This window comes from Python bivittatus, unplaced genomic scaffold, assembly GCF_059951505.1.
Source record: "Python bivittatus isolate LINGU-HERP-01145 unplaced genomic scaffold, Pbiv_v1 ctg000330_np1212, whole genome shotgun sequence".
Taxonomy (NCBI): domain Eukaryota; kingdom Metazoa; phylum Chordata; class Lepidosauria; order Squamata; family Pythonidae; genus Python; species Python bivittatus.
The window spans coordinates 7,618,665-7,644,169 of record NW_028277058.1 but is presented as its reverse complement, the minus strand read 5'-3'; the positions used below and the strand labels follow the sequence as shown (position 1 = coordinate 7,644,169).

At 39.2% G+C, this 25,505-nt stretch overlaps 1 protein-coding gene across 1 annotated transcript; it reads right to left on the bottom strand.

Annotated features, from left to right (window-relative positions):
• Positions 1 to 1,703: 1,703 nt before the first annotated feature.
• GPR37 (G protein-coupled receptor 37) lies at positions 1,704 to 15,894 on the bottom strand. Its single transcript, XM_007430269.4, has 2 exons — positions 14,847 to 15,894; positions 1,704 to 3,693 (listed from the first exon to the last, which is right to left on the bottom strand). The coding sequence occupies exons 1-2, from the start codon at positions 15,870 to 15,872 to the stop codon at positions 2,875 to 2,877; spliced, it is 1,845 nt and encodes a 614-aa protein (XP_007430331.3). The 5' UTR covers positions 15,873 to 15,894; the 3' UTR covers positions 1,704 to 2,874.
• Between the last annotated feature and the right edge of the window lie 9,611 nt (positions 15,895 to 25,505).

Here is a 25,505-nt window from a genome sequence, read left to right as displayed (position 1 = left end):
ATTTCCTGTTCCTACTTCAAAGTTCCCCTTCTTTGCAATGGATGATGCTCTGAGCTCATTATATATTGTTACACACCCAGATGGCATGTACACACAACATGCTAGGCTTAGCTTGGGATAATTCCTAGGTAGCAAATTTACCTACTAGAAGACACTTTTTGCTTTCTTCCTCTCAGATGGTCTCCTAGACCATCTTGCAGTGACTGGCAGATAACATTTCCTTTTTTTTTTTTAATTCCAAGTGACTCAATTAGGGTTAGAGCAATCAAACACAGTAGGAGAAAGCTGAGTCGCCCTGCACTCCATATTCTCTGTGTTTATCCCATACAGAGAGAAGATAAAAGCCAATTCAAGAAAAGGGAAGGCACTGCAGTTGGACAGACCCTATGTCTGGAGACCAGAAGGAAGAATCCTTATTTCCCAGTGCTTCTGTTAGGACATCACAGGGCATTCTTTAAGTAAATTAAAAACAATGTTGGGTCCAAGTTGTGGTTAAGATATTCTACTTGAGTCAAAATTTAATCCACGGTCTGGGTTTTGATGTCAAGCTAAGATTGACAACTTCAGGGCCAAGCACGGCATGCAAAGCAGGTACAGAGGGTAAGGAACATGATCTTGATGGAAATTTACAAGAACTGTTATTAGGTGAAGGGGGCTGAAACATTTTGTTTAAGCCCAGAGAAACAAGACTGTATTGGGAAGTGGCTCAGGCAGACATCTCCTTGATTCACTGGAGTATATGATATGTTGATATGTTCCATTTAAAATTGAACACACACATACAGTACATACATACCTGGTAAAACTAAATAATCCTAGCTGAAAATCAATACAGAACTGGTGACTTAAACAGTTGTAATTCCAAGATTCTCAACTATACTTCTCTAGTACCATGGCAGCCTTCATTCGAGATTAGCCCTTTCTGTATTCCCCAAACTCTTCTCACATAAAACCTTCCATTTTCATCTTGTTCCAAACTAATCTGTTCCAGTTAGAGTGGCCAAACTTTGTTCAATTTTCACTCTCTGGCTGACAGAAACTTTTTCTGGCATAGTTATAACTGGTTAACATATCAATTTAATTTCTGCAAAAATGAAACATGTAAATTCTGAACTTTCTAGCCACTAAATTATGGTGAAAGTGGCAGTGTGATTATTGTATCTGGTTATCAAACTGGTTATAGTACACCAAGAACAGGTGGAAGGCCAAAACTGTGAATAAATACATTGGTGAATAAAGTATTGGGGCGTAGGGAGGAAAATAATGCATAAAACCTGCTTGAATTTCTAATCGAAAATACCATGAACACTTGATTTTTTCCATTGCTTTCACAGATGTTGTTTCAGTCAAGTTTGAAAAAAGAACTCAATGTGTTTTTAAAAAATCCTCTTTTCCTACCTCTCATTATAGAAGCTGTACACAGCCTGTGTTATCTTACACAGCAAAATAAATCTCATTAAATTTTCCGAAATTTGACTTCAACTCTAAATTTATGTGTTTCTAAGAAACAACATCAGGAAATAAAATATGCACTTTGTAATTTGTAAACATTGTAAGCCTTCCAAATCTTTTGTCACTAATTTGGTGGCAATTCTCTACTTCCTGCAATGGCACTGTCACAGCGAGCGTCACACACAGTCTGAAGACATACCTTTATTGTAGAAAATACTGTAAAAAGAAACTAACAGAATCACAAGCGATACACCCAATATGAGTGGGAATCCCCATTGGAACAGACAGAATACATGTCTTTGCATAAAGCAATCTGTTAAAAAGAAACAATCTTCAGCCTGTATATTGTGTGCTGCAGAATTAAGGGATTTGTTTAATGCATTTTTTGAAAGGTATATACTACTGGGAACCTGTTTTGTGTGGATATGTCCTAACTTCCAATTCAATGTGTTAACATACAACTGGATCTCATACTCAGAAGCCACACATACAATTGCATATTCTATGCTGATCTAGAAATGGTTATTGTTGGTCATACTGGCAGAAGGAACAGGCTTTACACCTTTATAGGATGTATCCTTTTGATTCTGGATCAGTATATTATGAAGACCATCTCAGTTATTTTATTATAAGTCAGTGTAAAAAATGATTGATTTCCTTATGGAAATTTTCTTATATTACTTGGTAAAACTTTTTAATTGCTGGTTAACAATACAGGGAAAATAATAAAAATACTATTTTTTTCTGTGTCAAACCATCTCATAATTATTTACATCAAACAAATTTAAAACTATTCTCAAACACTTTAAATCACATAGTTTCATAAAACATTTGGGGGGGGGAGTGAGAAATACAGTGAGCTTGGTTAAGCAATTTAAAACCCCATTAATTTAGTAAAATACATAGGCATGTACTTCACACTCCTATAAGTTGACTTACTAATATCTGTTTCCATATTTTAAAAAGTTCAAACAGACAAATAGTGGAATCCTTTGCATGTTTATGCAGAAGAAGAAGAGAAGACTTACTCTCAAATATGTGTATTTGGGATTGCAGCTTTAGAAATGCTTGTTATAAAGTGAACATTATCAAGGTAGTAATAACTTTCCAAACCAAAATCTGCATTAGTTTAAATAATAGAAGAGAGCAGCAAAAACTACTTTAGCCTTCTCTTAATACAGAAACGCCAGCACCATCAAGGTAATGATTCTAAAATTCCCCGTTAAGTCTGTCTTTTTTAGTAACTAAAATTATTTCCCAAAGCAAACATGTTATATACAAACCAGCGTACTGTAGATTTTACAGAATTTACTTTTCCTTTTGCAACATGGGAAAAGAAAAAAATTAGGGCCTAACTGAAGTTAGCCTAAACTCGAACCAATTTTATTGTAAGTTGGGCAAGAATTCTGATCAAAGGGCAAATCAACAGTGAGTTCCCACAGAGGCAAATGTGGACATTTCACGACGTATTGTACTAAAAGGGGACAGTTCAAGCTCTGTAGTATATTCATTGTCATTATCATCACTTGTTACTGTAGAAGACTTCTGAATGCACTCATCACAACAGCAGCAGCAGCACTCCAAGACAGCTCGGCTGAATGGTTTACAAAGACAGAAGAGGAGAACCGGAGTTACGCATGATTTAAAGAACAAGAGAAACTGACTAATCAGATGGAGAAGGTCCATAGTCTGCTGAGATACCCCTGTGGCCATGTAGGCAGTGACAATATTGCAAATGTTTTCTGGAATGGTGCAAAAACCATACAAAATGGTCAATGCCACCACCGTGCAGTTCATCTGACTTTCCAGCTGAATCTGCCGCTTGTTCCCACGGGTGCAAGCTTTTTCCACCTTTCGGATTTTCCTGGCAGTCACCAATGAGCATGTGATGGTAAAAAGTGTTGGTAAGCAAAAGTAACAGCCAAAGTACCACCAGAGCCTTGCACCGTCATATGTAAGTGCTAGCACATATATTGTGTCAGGCAAGTGGGGAGAGATCTTGACCACACATCGTTCCACAGGGGGGTTCCCGCTGATTTCAGAGTTTTCTTTAGTCAATTGGCGCAGAACCACTTCAGGAAGAGCCAGCAGCAAAGCTCCAATCCATATCACAGCCAGTTTGGCTGTTGTAGATGTACAGTTTTCAATCATTTCATAATACATTTGCACGTTAGTGGCAGCACGGAATCGGTCTATACAGAGGGCACATAATGTGAAGGTTGTTACTCCAAGAGATGCTACCTGGATAAGGAGGAAAAAAATAAATGAGAAATTAGATATGAAGATGGTGGGATATGCAAAATTTGATACAGAACACAAAATATCCAGATTTTCAGAAAACTCCCAGCCTAACTTATAAACCTGTTATTTTTCATTACAGAAATGTCTGTTTATTAGTGGAACACTTCCTTTAAATGACATGCATATTTCCCTTTCCTCTCAAAACCAAAATAAAATACAAATGGTGACTGCTTAAATATATTAGAATTAAACAGAGGAGTGAAAAAAAGTTCAGGGAGAATAAAAGCTTAATAGTATTCTATTAAGATTTATTTTAAAACTGACACCATGATCATTGGGGTATAGAACTAGCATCTAAGGTTGAATAGGGAGCCAACCACTTGTCACAGTTTCTATGGGATGCATCCTGGTCCAGTGAAAAGCCATTACCTGAATTGGAATGAAAGCTGATTCTAGTCTGCCAGCAGCAGAAAATCAATGTAATTGCATTTTTTTTTTTAAAAAAAAATCATGTTATGGTGCTATGCTGCTTTGGTATATTATCCTGTCTCTGTTAAAAGATATCTTAAAACAAACATCTACCATCAGGTGAAAGCAAATTCCAGCCATGAGCTATTTAAGGAATAAAATGCTACCTTTTCCCCAGTCAGACCATTCGTCCATTCGGCAGAATGTCATCTGTTCCCAAAGCGGACCATCTTTTGGAATGCAGGGTCTGAACACAAGAGGAGGGTGGGGTGGGGGAAGGAACTGAGGACTGCAAGGTGAATAGAACCATATCACATATGCAGGTAGGGTGGGTTTGGGGAAAAAAGTTTTTTCTCTGTTTTGTATTTGCTGTTATGTACCTATTTTAGGACAAATACTATAATTTTCATCTCTTTTCCACCAAGAAAGGGCAGGAAATTGTTGTCAGCTTCATGGTCAGATGGTTGTGAAGGATGCAAAATGAGGTTTTGGGAACTCAGGCTGCCACTATGAATCTGCAGTAATTAGCAGATCTCCAGTGTTTATGATCCAGACTTTTTTCCAGCATTGTTTAGAAATACCAGGACTTGAACCCTGAACCCTCTATAGTTAGACCATATGCTGGACCATGAAGCATTAGACCCAATTATTTCCAATTCTTTCAACCTCAGCATTTATGCTGTTTTTCATTGAGACCAGTTGTTCTTCGCAAAGCTTGCTTTTAAACCTGTCTCTATCATGGTATTCTGGAGCTCTGAAGGAAAGGAGTAAAGAACTGGAATAGGGAAAAATATTTCTAATTTTCATGTTTCTTAGTGAAACAGGAAGGAACCTGAAACAGTGTCCCCAGGGTCCAACCCTACCATAGGGTCCAGAAGGATACCATGGCCAATGCTACTGAAAGCCGGCGAGAGAACTAGCAGTGTCATATTTCCTGCATCTAGTTTCTTGTGTAGTCATCCTTCAAAGTGAACAAAGCATTCTCAGGATCATATCCCAGGTGGAGCTCCAGTTGAAATAGGTCAGATGTTTTATCCAGATGTATCTGGCACTTTAAGGCTATCACCTTCTCTAGGAATGAAAGGTTGGAGATTGGCTTATTATAAAGATCTTCCAAGGCTAGGGATAGTGTTTTCAGTAAAAGCCATATGACTGCCTCCTTTAAAGAAGTGGGAACACATCCCTCACTCAAGGAAGCAATAACTACTATCTGCAATTATGGGCACAGCCCAAACCTAGTTAATTTAACCAGCCAGGAACGATAAGAGTTGAGCAAACAGAAGGTGACTCTCACCTCTAATCATACCTTGTCTATGTTCTTAAGATGCACAAGCTGAAAATAGTCCATATGAACAGGACAAACTGTTTCCAAGTTTATCTCCCTATGACCTGTCCCAATACTGGAATCCATGTCAAGGCAAAGCCAATCAACCTTGCCTGCAAAATATCATGAAAATGGCTCACACCAAACTTCTGCCTTTTCTGGCCTTCCTTCAGGTGGGAGAGAAAGTAAACTTAGGTCAGGAGAGAGAAGACTCAAATTCATCTGATCTAGGATTAGTCTTGGCAGTATTAAATTTCAATTAAATTTCAATTTGAGTACAATTTAGATGTCTTGTAGATATAGACTTAACAGCATGGAAGCTATTTTTCCTGGCCAGAGATGGCCTATGATTGAAAGCTATAATAATGCAGGTAAAGTTATCCTTTCCCACTGAAATACAGCAGCCACACAGCAGGAGTGGATCTTAATTTTAGACTGAGGTTTCTGTTGGAATATGAGTTGCATATACACATCTGGATCTGCAAAACTGTTTCAAATGTGCTGTTAATATTATTTGAATGATAAGCTATTGAAGAACAACAGTTTTTTTAATTTGGCACCTTCCATACTTTCTAAATATCAGAAGGAGTTTGGTGGCACCTTTTCAAACTTACAAATTTAATTAAAAGGCATAGCTTTTGTGAGCTACCGCTACAATTCATGAAAGCTTATGCCTTTTAATTAAATTTGTTAGTCTGAAAAGGTGCCACCAAACTCCTTCTGATTTTTGGCTACCATAGACTAACACATCTCTCCTCCTACAATCCATACTTTCTAGGAATCCTAAAACTTAAAAGTTGCAAGACATATGGAAGACATCAGATTAGGGATGAATCAAAATTGTCAGTTCTGTTGCCTTTACTTATTTAACAGTAGTGTGTCTGTCATCATTTATTGTGTAAACTTAGAAGGGAGTTTAATGCCAAGGAAGAACATCCAGAACTAACTTCTACAGCAGCAAGATAACAAATGTAGCTTTTGTTACCCTCAAAACACTGCTGAACTGTTTTCAAATTTCACACTCAGGATTTAAGGCAGATACAAATGTTTGTGGACCATTTTTAGCCAACTCCAATATTACTTTTTCTCACTTGCACGTATAGAGGCAACTGGGAAATGACCAACAAAACAAGCATTTCTAATACAAGGATGACCAGAAACCAGGCTGACCATTTGACTAAAGTCTGATTGGCAAAACATCTGTATGCTTGTTGAGAAACTTACATGGGTGATGAAGCTTTTAAAGGAAAAGAAAAAAAGAGAAATTTAGAATGAGCAAGCTTCATTGGTAGGGGAATTGTCAATGTTATAATTTCATGACTCGCTGAATATATAGACCTACACTGGAAGCTCAACCTGTTTTCAGGTTCACTTTGACATTTCTAAGAAATATTCAAGTCTTTCATAGATTTGTTCCACTAAATAAGAAACTTTCATTGCTGTGATAAAAAAAGGTGAATATAAACAAGGAAATTTTATTGCTTATATTTGTACTTTGTTTGCTCCACAGTGCTGATATACTGCCTCAATCATGAATTTTGGGCAGCTCACAATAATATAAGCAAGAACGATTGTGCTTCAGTTATTTTTTTATTACCGAAATGCCCAAGTTCATAACGGATGAAATCTAAGTGTGTTGAGGAAGGAACTTTCTCTGCAAAATTTTGATCACTCAGGGCTACAAAAATCCTTCTGAGCACAAGTTGGCAGCAAAGAGATACAGGAAAGTCTCACTCTTTGTTGACACTGATTGGTCAATCAGACCTTTGCAGTCACATATGCAAGTATAAGGTAGCCCTTGGTCACCTAAAATCCCTTTCTCCAGACCAGTGTTTCTCAACCTTGGCAACTTTAAGATGTGTGGACTTCAACTCCCAGAATTCCCCATCTAGTATTTATAATGCTAGAATTAAGGTTTAATTCTAGCATTATAAAGGAAAGGAGAGGGTGGGAGGAAGCTATTTGCCCCCATTCCTCTTATTGCTCTTAATCGCCTACGGTTGTCTGCAGTGGCATCTTCTCTGGGATGAATTTATTTATTTATTTAATTTATTAAATTTCTCCCCCGCCCATCTCCCACCAATGGCTGAAGCACTTAATGGTGCTTAATGGTAATGGTTTTTAGACTTCAGTAACAATTTTAACATGAATAGGTTGCTACAGTTACAACTGATAAGAATGTTAATATAACAGTGTACAGATCAATTGGAATCTATTTCATTTTAGGTTTATATGTGCTTGATCATAAATGCATCCCAAGTACTTGCTTCATTAGGCTTTTTTTAAAAAAATACAAAAATGTTTACACTTATTTCTGTATCCAAATGTCTCTTAATACTTGGTTTTTGTTACACAACCTTCTCTGATCAATGCATTTTTATATACTGCTTTTGACTGAAAACGACAGCAAAATCCAGAGAATGGGATCCGAAGCATAGCTGTGCTGATTGACACTGTAGTCTGGATGGAGGTGAGGGATAAAAAGGAGTATCCTTACCACACTGCTGTTTAACACTGCTGAGCCAAAAGTGTGATGTACCTTATACACACAAGAAAAATGTGGTTTAAAAAACTTACACACAGGGCACATTTTTAAGTTATGCCACAAATAACTTTATGAAGTTTTAACATTTCTGGTGTGAAATCTCTGTTACTGATGAGTTGCATGATTTGCTGCACATCAGTTGTATAAGTAGATAAGAAAAATGCAAATCAGTGCCTTAAAAATATTAAACAAGATTAAATTGGATTAATGAAGTTTTAAGCTAAATACATGTTTGTAATGTAATAGGCTGATTAACCTGTGGGCTCATAAACTGACTCTGATTATTAGGTAATATATCTCTAAACAAAAATTGCTGTGTATTTATTGTCAGTAACATATCATACACCATAGATGTGAGCCAATAAATGAACTAACCTGTCATTAAATAACTAACTTGTCACTTTAACACTATTGTTAGTTTAACACACATGCTGCTGGGTGGCTATGGTACCAGCTTAGTAAGAACTTGTCACATTGGACTTTACTTGTTTGAGGCTGTAATCATAATAATGTATATACTGTGGGGATTTCAATGGGTTTATTCTAGAAAAAGCATGGAGTAAAGCACATTGTCTTAAATATCATATATATTGTCTCTATTAAAGTGTCAATCCATGGGAGCAGTTCTATTAAAATCAAGAGCACTAATACAAAGAAAACATATTTCAGAATAAATGAAACAAGGAAATGCAATTTCTTCTAACTTCTTACTAATTTGCAATATATGCTTTCTGAATTACTACATAGTAATATAAATAATATTTCAATCAGGATGTCCATTTTATTATACTGATTAAAAGCCAATTCACAAATGCAGTATCAAAAAAGAGGTTCCAAATTGAAAATAAAGATGCAGCAAATGCATATAATTGTTTTAACAGCAAATTAAAATTCTGCAATGCATATCGAAGGTATGACTGGAAATTAAATAGCTGTTACATAATTCCTTTATGTTTTATAGCAGTTATGTGCAAATTAACACAAAATTGGGTTTAAAGTCTTTAAAGAGACTCAACAAAATGCTTTCTTTCTTCAGTAGAGAAACTTAACAGATTTTAATACAAATATTCCGAACAGATTAACTAAGATGGTGTGAAAAGATTCATACTGAACATAAGCCACAAGCCAAGTGCCTTAATAAATCTTTATAAATTCATGGCATGCAATTAAGATGAAATCCATATTTTTCTCTTAAACTGAGCCTGGACCTTCAAGTTTCTTTGCTTGGATTTACAAGACCATGGTTTCAACATCATGCACAGTGTTGTTTTAGTTCCCTCCTCATGAATTAAGATCTGGTTCAACAGACATGTACATTTGAATGTGTTTCTCATCCTATTACAATTCCACTGAGCACCACTATGGGCGTAAGGTACTAGATTAGGGCTGGAGGAATCCACAGCTCTGAAAATCCATTGGGCCAGTCATCCTCTCTCTGTGAAACTTACCTCACACAGATGTTGTTGTGGGTGATAAAATGAAGGGAGGTTGTGTGATGGAATGGACTTATAAAGGCCATGCTCAGGGAGATAAGCGTGTTCTTAGCCCCCAAGAGGAGCGTGGGAAGTTCAAGAAGATGAGGCTGGCACCTCCCTAAGGAATTCACGGTGTTGTGGCTGGCTGGCTTGGGAACTTGGGTTCAGTCTGGTGAGATTGATGTCAGGTTCAGCCCAAAGAACTCCACGAGACAATGCAAATACAGTTCTGTTGCGTTTATTAGCTTCCACCTCAAGACAGAAAATCTCCCCAGACTGAACCCAAGTTCCCAAGCCAGCCAGCCAGCCACAACACTGTGAACTCCTTGGAGAGGTGCCAGCCTCATCTTCTTGAACTTCCCACGCTCCTGTTGGGGGCTAAGAACACGCTTATCTCCCTGAGCATGGCCTTCATAAGTCCATTCCATCACAGTTTGCCTGGTAAGCTACTTTTACCTCATGGAGGAAAGGCAGGGTATAGATTGAACTAATAAAACAAAACAGAACAGACATAAAATAATTAATGCATTAATGCTTTGATCAGGTAGACAAGAAAAAAGTCATTTGAGAACTTTCCATATCAGCATCCTTCTTGCATGTGGACCACTGATGATGCTCATGGGAAGCATTCATGTTACAATCTTATCCACCTGATAAATACATCCATATATTACTGTGAGTGTAAGAAATGACCAGAAAAGAGCATACATCTACTAAGCAACTAATACTAGGATCATATAATTGTTGTTACTGCCATCTGAAGAGTTAAATATGTTTTGCAAAAAATGCAGATGTTCAAAAAAAAATGCAGGCATTATGTTCAGTTACATAATCTTTTGACATCTAGATATTGGCTGGCAGCCCTACATGCTTCAGAATTCCCTCTAAATTAGAAGGTTATAACAAAAGAATAAATATAATAAACACAAACAACAGAGTACACCTGGGAACTTATAATTGTTATCTATAGAAGATAATTAGAATACACTAAATTAGACATCATTTATTTGACAATATTTCTAGCCCTGTCTTTTCCTTTGGGTGGAAAGTCCAACAAGGACAAAGCAAACAATATTTTTAAAAAATCCATCATGCAATATTAAAATAATAGTATAAAGAGAATTAGCATCATGAGCACCCATAAAACTAAACCAACTGAATTAAGGGCCGAATGCTTTAGCTTCCTTATAAAATGCCATCTTACTTGTAGACCTATGCCCCCATGTATCTCATGAGGAAGGAGGGGCTGCACAGGTCTTCTCCCGATGACTGGGCCAGATAGACAGATTTAGTTCTCATAAGGGACAAGCATTCTACAAAGTGGGAGCTGCTTCTGAGGCCATCTTCCTCAACTCATTAATACATTTATGAAATTTCCCGCAGAAAAGAACGACATCTTCCTTCTGAGTTTCGTCACACAGATTTATCCCTTGTCTTGCCTAACAGGCAGTTAGGGTGAGTTAGAAGTGCTTTAATTTATTCATAATAGGAGGAAATATTAGCCATATGGTGCAGAAGAAGAAAAGAATTTTGTGTTTATAACTACATCCTAAGGCATGGAGTCCACTGATCAGCCCAGATGTGTTTTATATACTAGCCAACATGCCTTTGGCAACCTAAATAAATTTGCCACAGAACAAATTGCCTCTATTCGTTATTGCATTCAAAGTGTAGGTTTTCTTAGTAGACTACAATAATTAATATCTTTATGATCTGTTAAATTCACCAAATTTCTTAGATTAGGCAGCAATTACAGTAATGTTTATGTCAGCTTATAACTTATAATTTGAAAAATACTGGTTATAATTGTTAATAACTGCATCTCAGTTTTAACCTAGCCTTATTTTAATATTGACTTAAATTTTTAAATTGACATAATTTCAATGTACAGATTTATATCAATGTCATTTTGAAATTTTAGATAAGCGCACAATGCTTGTACATTTTATATCTACTTTTTGTTATTTTTATTTTTCTTATTTTTCCTTTGATTGTATGTCTAAATATAATAAATAATAAAGAAAAAAGAAAACAAACCACAAAATTAACTGTGTTATTCTATTCTGCATGTTACTAAAGTCAGGCCACAATGTTATACCTGAAAATAAGTCCCATTGGGCTTACTTCTAAGTTGATTTTAAACTTCTTGGAGCAAAGTACATATTGTAAAATAGCAGATATATTGCTAGCATTATAGCAAGGGAATGGTGAGTTGATGTGATGGCTCCATTGTTTGTAATATCTAATGCTATCTCCTTGCTTTTTAATCACAATATTAATGTTCTTAGATTCTGTAGATTTTTTTTATATTGCTATTTTACAGTTTTTATTGTATACCGCCCAGAGTCACATTTTGTGATATGGGCAGCCATATAAGTATGACAAATAAGTAAATAAATAAAATAAACAGGATTATTTTAATGATGCCTTTACAAAAGACTTGCCATCGGCTTTTTGTATGGGAATGCTCAATTAATAAGCATCTATTTTCAAAGAACTTACATTTAAGTTACAAGGTGGTTCTTTAAGTTGACAGTTCTGCACTATTAGATTTAATAGATTTCTCAACATCATGAGAACATAGTAAGTAATATCTGAAGATGGCAAAAAACATTCATTTTTTTCCTGTAACATGAAAAAAATTTCATGTTTTTACCTGGTTTGAAAAAACAGAAGACTGACAACATTACCATATTTATTCTCAGTTTAAGATAACCCATACACTGAAGAAATCAATGGCAAACCATTCTGGACAGTTGTCAAGAAAAGTCCACCAACATGTCCATAAACTCACTAGGACTCAACTTGAAGAAGACTTCTTCCTTAGAAACTATGTGGCCCTCCAGAGGTTACTGAGCTACAACTCCCAGCAGCTTTCACTATTGCTGATGTAGGTTAAGGCTTCTAATGATTGTAGTTCTAGAAGAGCACTATTATCCTGCTTTACAAGGGATTAGATGAACATATGAAAGATAACTAAGGCTTATTTACCTTCAAAAGTTCAGAGGTAACACACCTCTGAATGGTGGATGCTTGGGATTAAAAACAGAGAAGAATCATTGCTTTCATATAGTGTTGTAGAGCTCTACAAAATGTTTTGATGATGAAATGTTCTGAGCTCAAAATAGCCATTGTCAGTGTTCTGAATGTGAAACAAGACACGTGTTATGAGAGGTTTGTTCCAAGTGTGAAACAAAACATGGTTGTTTTGAGAGGCATAAGTTTGAACAGGAACACATTAAACATTTCTTCTTTGAATTGCTTGGAGTTTCAAACTTGGAACAAGATACTTCTTCTATTTCATACACATCTCTATTCTTTCATTTCTTATAAGTTATTTACTGTACACTACTGAACATGATGCTGCAATTGAAGAACATGATCCAGCAATACTTATTTTAATATATTCTCAATATCATATCTGTACTTTAAAAAGTTATTGACCCAACATTAAGTCACAGAAAAGAATTCTAAGCTTACATGTTAATCTAAGGTGACACTGCAAAGCTCAGTGGTAAGGGATTCTGGGAGCTGTAGTTCAGTGAGAGACAAGTTACCCATCCCTGCTTTAACCCCATTATTGTCTGTTAACGTAGTAAACCTCCAATACAAACTGACAGCTTGTTACACTGACATCTTAAATTTATAATTGGCTCTAGGTCTGTCATGAAAAAGGCCGTGTTTACTCCACGCGCCTGTGTTTTATGGGAAGTTCTACAGTTAAGGGTCATACCTTACAGGCAAGCTTTTAAAGTTACAAATCAAAGTGATTTATTTGGGCAACGTATTTCCATGCTGTTGTACTTTCCATTGTAAGAGGACTGAAAAACAATTCCTTCTTCTTCCTTCCCTGGCATGAATGTAATTTAAATACAATTCAAGAAATAATTTCCTTGCTTGACTAACAGAATGTCCTTTCTAAGGAACTATGAGCATCCCTTTTCCCTTCAATCATCCCTCTGCTGTTAATTAAATGAATATCAGGCATACTGTCACGTGCCCAGAATTACTCCGCACTATCAGATGTAATGATTTCTTTTTTCCAGGAAATAAATAAAACAGACAACCTGAACAGTGTAAAGGGTTCTGTTCAAGCTGGCTGAATCTTTGGGTAGCAAAATATCTGTTCCTTTGCCAAAAGGCAAGGATTTAATCAGAACCTGGGATATTTAAAGCAGTAAAAAAAAAAAAAAAAAGCAAGTGACTCAAAACTAAGTTAATATTAACATTGTTAATATTGCAACAATAAATGTTGATGGATTTCAGGCTATAAGACCACATCTTTCACTCTATCATCTTCCAGCTGTAGAAAGAAATGAGGTATTTTCTTCGGTAGTAAATCTGATAAGACACGTAACATGTCATTTTTCTTCCTTTTCTGTGACATTTATAAAATAAAAAGCTAAGCACCCTGTACTATATGTTATGCATACAAGCTTGGATGCAAACACTTGGATCCAAACAAAGATTTGTTTAACTCCACCAATTAGCCTAGAATACTTGGATGCATGCCAGATGATACATTTTCTAAGCCCCAGTAAGTTGAAAGTTGGAAGCAAATGTTACAGCTTTTAATGCAACTTATTTCATAAAATAAAGGCACAGGGTTTATATCAGTTATGCCTAATTATTTTTCATTTGTAAATCAAAATGCAGTAGGAAATATAAAAACACAATTTTTAACTTCAAATGCATTTCTTCAGTCCTAAAAATGCTACCCTCCTATTGAAGGCTGTACAACCCTTTTGACCCAGTACATAAGGGATAGGCAACCTAGTGCCTCCAGATGTTTGGGATTCCAGCTACCATCAGCTGCAGCCAGCATAGCCAATGGCAAGGGAGAGTAACAGATTGCACGCCCTTGGAATAAACTAATGGAGTTTGTAGAACAAGAATGGACAACGCCTATGCCTGAGATCTATGGAACAGAGCTGAATATCTGAAAGTAAATCTGGCATCTTTCAACTGATTTATATTCACACTGCATACTTCAAGCGGAACTAGTCAGCAGATTGAGAAAGAATTGTATATGTTCTTAACTTGTATCACAATCAAATAAACAAGCTGAAATAGTTCATGTCTTGAACTTAATAAATTCCAGCCATTATCAAGGAGAAGATGGAAAAGGTGAAAGCATACACACCAGATGTAAGGAAACAGAGCACCCCCAACTTCTGAGGATCAGCCAGGGTCAGCAGATCTTAAGTAATTATCTGCAAATATGAAAGCCCAGAGAAGGCAATGGGATTTTGATCCCCATTCATTAAGAAAGCATTGGCCCATGATCCCAATCTTGTGATCCTCTTTAAAACTGCAGCAATGTGACATTTATTATACTTACCTCAATGTAAGGTACAATTTTGCAGGAGAAATCCTCCAATAGCCACTTTTTGGTGAGTTCTTGAAAGATCACCAGAGGCAGGCAGAAAAAAATGATAAGGAAATCCCAAAAGGCTAAGTTGGCTAGCAAAGAGTTGGAGATGCTCCTCATATAGTAGTTATGGCAGACAATGCACATCACTGCCATGTTGCCCATTATGCCAATGCCAAAGATTACTACAGATAAACACATGACTGCGTAGGCACCATAGGACTCCTCAGTCAGTGGGTAAAAAGGGTTCTTTACATGAGGTGGTTGGAATGTCCCATTCCTGAGGATACCAGGTTCCCTTCCTGCCATGTGACTTGCTGAGACATTCAAGGGTAATGCCTGGGGGACAGCATTCCCTACAACTCCATGAAAGGTGGTTGTCTGACTATCCACTGAGTTATTAAAAACACTTAAGTCGTGCCTGTTCTTGAAAGTTTTAGTTTTTCCAGCTCCTCCTGTGTCCTGGGGCTCACCAGCCCCACGCTTGCTTCTTGTATGTTTCCTGCGGCCAATTCGTGCTGTGGTCTTCTCCTGTTCTTCAGCCTTAAGAGCACTTCTGGTCCCCAAGGCTACAGAAAAATCTTTCATCAAACGGCTTTTGCCATTTCTTTCCAAATGACCACCAGCCTGATGTACATCTTCTCCATGCTTGACAGTTTGAGTGACACCCCAGTCTTTGCTGGCACGACTATAATCCTTCAGTGGATGCCAGCCCTCCTGGGCTCCAGCCGTAGCCTGGAATCTGATTAGGCGCTCAGATTTGTGTAAGGAAATCCCAGGGATATCGCCCAAGTCACCCACAACCCAAGCTGCTTCTTGCTTGTGGGCCACTGGCTGGAGTACCGGAGGAGCTGGCTGGCACCACACTTCACACTCCTGACCTTTTCTGCCAACACCATCTCCATTTAATGTCGCTTGGCATAATGTAACCTGGGCAAAGGCAGATAGCATGCCCATAAGCCAAAGCAAGCCAAATATTGTTTTGAGAAGATGCATGGTTAGCGAAGGACCTGGCGCCCTCCAACTGCACCCTTATTGACAGTTTTTGCCCAACCTGGTAGGGCCGCCACTTAAACACATTTCACCAACTTACTCCCAAGTAGAAGGTGAGAAGTGATCCAGAGTTCCTTTTGTTGATAAATAACCCTGCTTATTTCCTCGATAGGCATCAAGTTCGAGTCATGCCCTCAGCATATGGATCCACCGTTTGAAAAAATAAGAAGAATTAATAAGAAATGCCCTTGCCGGGCGTGAGAGTTTTCTTCTGCACCCAAGTTAACCTTTGGGGAGAAATCAGGAAAAGTTGCCTCAATCGCGGTTTCGGGATCGCGCTGTACTTCTGAGGAGGAAGGTGCCGCCGGAGATATCCCCCAGCGGGCGCGCCCCCTTTCCCAGCGCCTGCTGCCTTGGGGTGCCCTGCTTCGCCGTCCTCTCGAGACTGCCGCTAGCCGCTCGCCGGCGGGCGAGGCACGATCCCTTGGGCAAAGGCGGGCAATCGCGCCATCGCCTCGCCTCGCCAAGTCGCCCCGAGGCGCAACGGAGCTCTCGGACGCGCTTTCCCGGAGGCGGGTGCGAAACCGGGCTCGAGGCTCGTCCTTAGCGGCTGGGGTCGCCGGCAGTCCCCGAAAGGGAAAGAAGAGGGTTTTTTTTCTTTTTTAAGGGGCGCCTGCAAAGTTGTTTCCAGGGCCAGCGGCGAGCGGGCTGAGAGCAGCGCCGCCCGAGAGCCGACAACGTGTTGCTCCTCCCGCCCTACCTACGCCCGCCAGCTGGGCACGAAAGAGCAGCTTCTGAGTCTGCGGAGGGAGGCAGCCGGCGAAGCCTCGCACCGGCGCTGAAGTGCGGGGGGACACGAGGCGGCGGCGGCTGTTGTTCGGCCGCGGCTGGGGGAGATTCTGGTCTACTCCTTTTTCTGACTCCCGCTTTCTTTTCCTCGGGCTCCAGAGCTGGCAAGCGGCTTCCCCGGGCAGCGGTCGCTCCGCGAAGCCTCACGCCACATCCACTCGCGCCTGGTAGCGGCTTCGAGTAAAGGCGGGGAAGGGAGGGAACGGGAGAAGAGGCTGGAGGTCTGCGAGCGCGCACGCGCCGTGCTTCCCGGCTTCGGGGCAGTCTAGCGCTGCTTTCACTCCGAGCCTGCTCTGGCTCCGGAACGACAGTAGGGTGGGGGCTGCGGGGACCCTCGTGGCGCCTTTCCTTGCTTCTGAGACAAAAGCAGGACCTTTATCTTTCTTGTTGACATTTGCAGAGGCGGAGACACCCCCCCCCCCCCCGCGGTAGCAGAGGAGCAAAGCGCCGAGCCCGCCCCGGGGCGTAATTGTTCGAGCCAAGACGCATCGGGGCGAAGTCCCCGGCACCGGGTGCGCGCGCTCTCGCCGCCAGGAGCGTGTGAAGCTCTTACATGAATTAAGGCAAGAGTGAAAAGTGGGGCGGGAGAGTCGCCTCGACGTAGAGGGAATTCCTGATCCTTATCTACTCCACACCTGTCATACTCTCTGCCCGGCGCGGAGCGTTACTGGCTAGAGCGAGCGAGTGGAAATCCGCGTGCGTGAGAGAGAAGTACATCGGTGAGGAATTGTAGCAACAGCTGAGTTCACCCGAGCGAATGTTTGCAAGTCTCGCTGCTGCAGGCTCAACTTGGTTAGTGTTAATTTCGCTTAGGGATTTACTTTAGGTCGGGAGGCTGCACCCGCTCCTGACCGAAATCGCGACAGCTGTAATCATACAACACAGTTACCCAGGTCAGATAAGGCGCAGTAGCTCAATGCGTGTGCTAAGCTTGGTCTTTGTTTCTCCACGGAATGAGTGAGTTGAGAGACTGACAGTCATCTAGTCCAACCTCTTGTCTGGTGCATCCAGCTCCTCATTTGAAAACCTCCCGGGAGGGAAACCCATTACTCCCGTCTCATTGCTTAAGAGCGCTCAGTCTCCCTCCTAATCCGATCCTGATCCTGCTCTTATTTTCGACGAAGAAGAGGTTCAACCAGCAGCCCCCACAGGGTCGGGTGGGTGGGGTGATATTAAAATAGGCAAAAGGGTGGTCGGATCATCTCCACCCCTTTTGACTTCTTCATATGACAATCTTTTAGAGACCACTTACATTTTCTTGTAGTCTTTTTTGCAAGCTAAATGAGCCCAGCTCCTTTCATGGTTCTTCACAGGGTTTGGTATTAGCCTAGAAGCTGTCCTCTGAACCTCTCCACACCTTGTTGTGCCTAGAACTTAAACACAGTACGATCTACCCACTGGAATATTTAGTGGAATCACAGTGGAAAATAGTGACCTTCTGTGATTTGATCAGTGTTTTTGTTAATGTAGCCCAATACTGAACTGACCTTTTGAGCTGCTGCATCACTGTTTCCTCTTACTCAGCTAGTGGTTCACTACTACTCCTAGATTCTTCTCACACGCCCTGCTTCCAAGCCACAGCTTCCCAATCCTGTACCTGAACAGCTGATTTTTCCTACTGAGAAGCAGGATATTACATTTGACACAAGTGAACATCAGCCTGTTGAATTGGGTGTGGTGTTCAAGCATATTGAGATCATTTTGAATTGTGATTTTGCCCTGTAAAGGATTAGCCGATCCTCATAGCTTGGTATTGCCGACAAATTGGAAAAAGATCCCTTCCATTCCATCCTGTAAGTTATTTATAAAGAAGTTGAGTAATCCTGGGCTGAGTTTGGAGCCCTTTGGACCCCACCTGGGGCTTCTTTGTAGGATGATGCAGAACCATTTATGAGTACATTTGGGATAAATTTGCTCAAGTTGCAAGTCCAGCTGACTAGCCCACATTGATCCTTCTTGGCCACAATATCATGGGAGGTCTTGCCTCATGCTTCACTGAGGTCAAGGTGCACTAAATCCACAGTATTCCCTTTTCTACCAAACCAATCTCTCTTCCATAACTGGCTCTGATAACCTAAATTTATTTTTTATTTTATTTATTTTTTTATTTGTTTGTTTGCTTATAAATTCCTTTAAGGTTGCAAAGTGGCTCCCTTACTGTACCTTTATCAGTTCTTAGCTGCCTTTCTCTCTTTTTCTCAATTATGTTAATCACACATGGCATGGCATGTTTTGTTTTTGAGTTTAGCATATTGTGTAAACCCTAGCCTGTTTGGTTAGTTTATGATTCAGTGTAGTGTGGGAACTGAAAAAGTTGGTTAAGCATAACTTTCTCATCCCCCTTTTCTTCCATTTTCACATTACAACTGTCATTCTCCAGTGGGTATTCTTCTGGTGTTTGCTATTGATTTTATAATATAACAAACAAGGATATTTAATAAATAATCCAATAAGGGATGAATGACATTTGAAACTATTGTTTCATCTGCTGTTTGCCCTCTTTGCAGCATCATTCCTTTTTTTTCTTTTCTTTTTGGGGTGGATAGCGGGAGAAAATTCTCTGATGTTCCATCAGTTCTTTATAATTTTTTTTAAAACTTATTCTAATGCTTTCCAGTTATACAAAGATTAAGAAGCCTGTGGCCTATCCATTTTATTTATTCCAAAGTAAATCCTATTGATTAAACAGACTTGCTTCTAAGTCGGTATAAAGTTCTTCAGAACTGAACACAGTTCTTAGGGAAACCACAAAGAGTTGAATAAATATATTGAAATTTCCATTTCAAGGGTTTCCAACACCCCCTATCCCCAGCTTGAAAATGCACCTCAGTGAATTTCAATATGAATGTCCTTTAACATATTTTGCTTTTCTTTTCCCAACAACATATTGGGCAGCCCTTCTCCATCTCTACTGGAATGTTCTGGATGTTGAGCATCCCTAAAAAGATAGTTCACCCTGCTGTCAGATGACCCAGAAGTGCCATTTCCATTTCCTCTCATCGGGACCATGTTTTGACTCTGTAGCAAGTTCATGACTTGCCTACAGCAGAGTCCCTGAACTATGCTGTTAGAAGGAAGGGATCAATGATGAAAACTGACTGCATTCTGCCATCATATTACATTCTAATACTCTGTAGTCCTTAGTTATCTCTTGCAAACAGTGGTTTGAATCTGCTGTGGAGCTGATGAAATAGGTGTCGTTCCCCATGTAGTTTGTTTTTTCTCTGAGTACCCCCACACTTTCTTAACACAAACAAACTTGGTGTTTGCATAAGAAAGGCCAGCAAGGGAATGGGGAGACAGAAATACATCCAATATAGCCTCTGCTCAGCTGCTGTGAAAAGAGGTAATGAGCATAATGAGCTTACCCTTGTGAGACTACTCTTCCTTCACTCTCCCAGAGGGGGTTCACAAGTAGATGAGAGAAATGGATATCTCCTAGTCCAGCATCTAACAAGCTTTATGTTGTCAGCGTGCCAGTACAGCTGCACTTCCACTGTGATGTTCAACCCATTGGACTGGGGTATATCTTTGGCAGTGGAAGGAGATGTACCTCTGGGCCTACCAGTTGCTATGCATGGAGGGCTTCCTGCTGCTATGACAGAAATGGAGCTACTGATCAGCAGTTAATGGTGATTCACAACTGCACGGTACATATACAATTGCAGGCTACATCCAACAAAGGGATGTACATCTACTTTCCATTCAATTACATTTGTGCTAGGGTTATTATAACCACAGCTTGTTGAATTTGGCTGAGTTAATACAACATACTGAACCATAAATAATAGTTTAGCTACCAGAGTGGGTTCATACAATATGCTAAACAGTGGGGGCACAATCTCAGTCCCAGGGCCTTAGGTTTCCATCGTATCTTCTCACCATCCTGTATTTAATTAGTTACATTTTAATGAAATTTAACTTTAAATCAAATTGAATTTCTTGACCCTGCCTCATTTTTCCTGGCTCTATCTGCTTTTTGCAGTGTGACCTCTGGGATACTATGCAAAAGCCAGTTGTGGGCCTTAGCCTAAATAAAAGATGGTGTATCCATATGCTACAGCAAAATCAGGCAAAGCAGGACTTTCAGTTCATGCATTCCTATGTTGGTCTCCACCTATTATTATGACTCTCTTTGCAGAACTAATGTGACCTAAGAAATCAGCATTGCAGGGAGAGGAAGGAGGCGAGCAAGGTACTTTCCCATGCTGGTAATTTATTGCACAAATACTAAACCAATATATAGTTTTGCAATCTGCCAGATACTAGTACCAGTTCCATATACCACTAACTTAAACCATCTGAGATAGCTGGAATCTGGATCCAAGCATGGTCAGCACTTGGCTTAAACCTGGAATAATGAGATCACAACTGCTTGCTTGCCTGTCCGTCCATCCATCCATAAATCACATTTACAGACTGATGCATTCTCGACTAATTCCCAGCAGTTTGCAGTATAAAAGCAAAAATGTCCATGAGCCTCTATCCGTATCTCTCAAGACTCTGACAATCTGAATGGCAAAGTTATTGTAAACTGTTGTTCTGCAAACTGATCCTCATTGTGATCACATTTAATCTGCCGCAACAAAGAGCTAGTGTATAACCATCTGCATGTGTTGGGCCAGAGATAACTGGAGACAATACGACTCCCAAGCTTTCCCAGAATCATCCCCTGGTCCATGAAATAAGTCAACCAACACAAAAAGGTGAGAGTACTCCAACAGCATCCCAAAGAACAGATCCAGAACCTCAATAAGGGACCCTGCAAGTCAGGAGGGTAACCAGTACCTCAGCAGGATTTTAGCTTGTTCCTATAGCCCAACATACCAACATAAGCAAGCATGCCCTCTCATGTCAAAGAAAGGATGCCCTTGGTCACAGGAAGGGTGTCTTGTAGGATCAGTGGCACAAATCAGGTACCAGTAAACCATGCCAGATCTGCCTGCTCATCCATTTCAACATCAGTGTTAAACAAACCCAGTATTTACCACCAGCAGCTTGAGACAATAGTCACCAAGGATTTCACCACCAGGACACAGGAATGGAGCAACTGGGCAGGAAAAGAAGATCATCACTAACTTGTTGATCTCCTTTACCATATAATAACACATACTGGAGATTTTACTATTACCTTACCACCACTTACGGGGGAAAAAATCTGGAGTTCAATACAATGCCTACACAGATGTTTAATATTCAATTGATACTAAAAGTCTAAACCTGCAAAGTTTTCTAATCTTCACAGGTGCTTTTCATCAATCATAGACTTGAGTAAAGTCTATGAGCTGCAGAGAGTATTTTCCATGTTTCTGTCTAAGAACTAACTGGCAAGAAGATAAAGGTGGGAAAGGACTTTTGTCTAACATAATCTTTGTTGTACTTTGGTTTCAAATTCTGAGAGGCAGACCTTGCTAGCTCTGTTTATCAGGACCCTTCTTGTTAATGCCACTCACCTATCACGTTTTCCATAATGCATACATCAAATTATTACAGAATTTGTCCTCCTCTCCAGAATAGAAATATTATGCCTTAAGTCCATTAGAGCAATTTCATTCCATAGGGATGATGAACAAATTGCCGTTTATATTGTCAAAAATTGAATTCATGCCATTTACTTAATACAAGTTTGTTGACAAAATAACTTCAAGTGTTTTGAGGTATCTTTTTCAGAGGAAAATGCTTGATACGAGAATCTAAAAAACTTAACTTTTTGTTGCTTCTGTATGGTATGGCCAAAAAGTTATGAGATATTTATTTGAAAGTTATAAAAAAAAAAAATCCTAACCATTAGAAGAGTTTCATAATGGAACAAATTATCCAGAAAATTGATAAGCTCCTCTTCACCAGATGTGTTCAGATGGAGATTGAAGAGCCATCTATCTGGTTTCCTGCACTGAACAAGGAGTTTGGCTGGATGGTCAAAATGACCCCTCTATCTCTGTGATCCTCTGTGTTGAGTAGTACCTGGACTGGAGGCTACCGGGAAATCCCAGGTTTGTCGGCTACATTGAGAAATCCAAAAATATCCCAGAAAAAGGCAATGGCAATCTGTACTATTGCCAAAAAATGTGCATGGATGTGTCCATGAAATCACCAGGAATCAAGCTTGACTGAAATGAGACTTTACTTTTTTGGTCAATGACCATATCTGAACCTAAAAATCACCTTTTGGGATTTTTGGATGAAAGATACTGTATTTTTGGATAAAGGTACTGTATTTAATATTGCATAAAAAAGATGAAAGTTATAGAAAGATGAGAGAAGATGTAAAAAAGATATAGATTGCATGTATTTATTGTATGGCACCTGGCTATTACTGTTGAAAATTCAGATTATTCCAAAAAAACACCATTTTTTGTTTCTTTAATCTAAATTGAGGAATTTGCCATCAATACAGAGTAGATCTTGGTCTCATCCAGAAGGAAAGTCGAACAAGCATGGCTTTTTCTGTTACAGGATTGGCGCACAAACTGGAAATGTCTATAACACTAAAGGCTTATTGTACCAACCCATACAGGAGTCTCTTCAGATAATCAGAGTATCAATGATTTAACACTAAACATAATGAATTTAAGACTGGATAACATAGGAGATAGGGCATGGAGGGAAATATGTTTATGAAAACTAGCTTCATTCACTTTTGAATGAATAAAAGCATATAAAGCTCAAGAAAAAGATTTTTTTTTTTACTATGGACACTCACTTTCTCACTTGATTGTACTCATTTTTCCTCTCTAGTTCTCAGCCCATCAGATATGGATATCCATAAATAATAATTCCAATTCCTGCTGTTGATAATTTGATGTCAGTTTTAAATTTTAAATATTAGGGATTTCTTCTTTTCTGGTTCAAAGTACAAATAAAGTTGCTATATGCCAGTTTACAAATCCTATCCAGCTAATCTAATTTGGTCTTATACAAAACAAAGACATAAAATGATAATCTTTATATATTGCTTTACACTTTGCAGTATCTGTAGGAACCCAATTGGTGTGAGTTCTTTAGAATGATTATTTTCCTTATTTGCCAAATCACACAGATTTAATGCATTAATTTAAACTAATTTCTTTGGTAAACTATACATCAGTCAAGGCAATGGGCCGTCCAATTTATAGGGCCTTCCAATGCCTTTGTTAAATCAATTGGAAGGATTGCATATGATAATGCTGACTTATCATCCCCATTATATTTACATGTCTCCCTACTACTCACTTCTACCTACTCATCCTGAATATCTAGATATATTCTGCAGCTCCTCCATACAAGAAACAACTCTGAAGAACTCATTTCCTGTTGCTCAAGGGACCTCTAAGATAATGCATGTGTGGGCACATTGAAAACATTTCACATTTCCTACAAATGTCCCCCCACTACATTTTAATGATGGGGGGGGGAAGTAGGGATAATTTGAAACTCTCGGATGGCTTTTCATTCAGAATACTTAACAACCAGAGCAGGTCTGCTTATTTACTGAACCGGTGATCCAAATATCGCCCACTTCTTTTCCAATACCTCTGGAAATGCAAAAGCTAGAAAGGAAAAAAGAGCTAAGAAATCAGGCTAAGAAATCAACTACTGCTCCAAAAACAATGCTGGCTGGGAATTATGAGAATTGAAGTGCTACACATCCTGGGACCAGATTGGGAAGACTGATTATAGGTTGTATGGTTACCATGGTATAGAAAATATGGCTCATTTCGATTTATAGTCTTTTAATAGGCATTACACCATGTTTGCACACATGTCAATTCATCTCATGTCAAATCTATTTGGTAGCAGGTTTCCAAGATGTAGATTACTCATTTCCAGCTGTCTTCAATTTTTTTCCCCAGACTACATGGGATATTTTGTTCTCGTTTCCTGTCTGTTACTAATCTGTTACAAGGTGACATTTTAGCACTGTTTTAACAGCCTTTTGAAAGCTTGCTCTCCTTCTTTTCATCCTTTCCCCCCCTTTCTTACAGGTCTGTCTAGGAATCGCAACCATAAACATGTTCTCTAAATTGTTCATATAGCATTCTTATTTATCAACATTTGTTCTGATATTCCTTTTCTGCCTGCACAGCTCTCACGTGCAGTTGGAATTCATTTTGCAAAATGCTGCATTGAACCCACCATTAAAATCACAGTGCTTTTCTCACGTTCCTGAAATTTTACCATTTTTACCATTTTTAAAGCAATCACACATGTCTTCTGTGATGTATACTTGATAAATCCCTGCTGCTGACTGCTAATATTTCCATTGCCCTCTAGATGAATAAAGGCAGTTTCACTGCCTTCCCAGCTTTCCCCATTAATTCCCAAGACAATCAAAACAGATCCTGGTCTTAAAGAAAGAACACCCTGAACCTCTTCAGACACCACACTGATTTCTTCATAGAATTTCTTGCTCCTCAGCTTTTCAAAATCAGCAAATGGTTCAGTATCTCCATATACAACTGAGCAGCGTGTAAGGATGTGTAGCAAAGCACATCCACCAGGAAGATATCCCCACCCTCCAGCCTGCATTTGGCCAGAGGTGTGTTTACTGGGGCAGAACTGGTTCTTGGGCTATTAATCTGTTTGGGGTATAAAGGATCCAGTACAGCAGGGGTTCCCAGGGTTATCAAAATGATTGACATAGTCAGTGCATCCAGGCCTAGAACACCTCTTTTCCAGAACTGTATCCCTCCTTGTTCTCTTCTTTTTTTTGGACAATTGTGCAGAAAGCCAATTAATTATTTTCCAAAATATCTATAAGAAACATTTTTGTAAATAAAAATGATTTAAGAGTCCAGAGATAGGCTA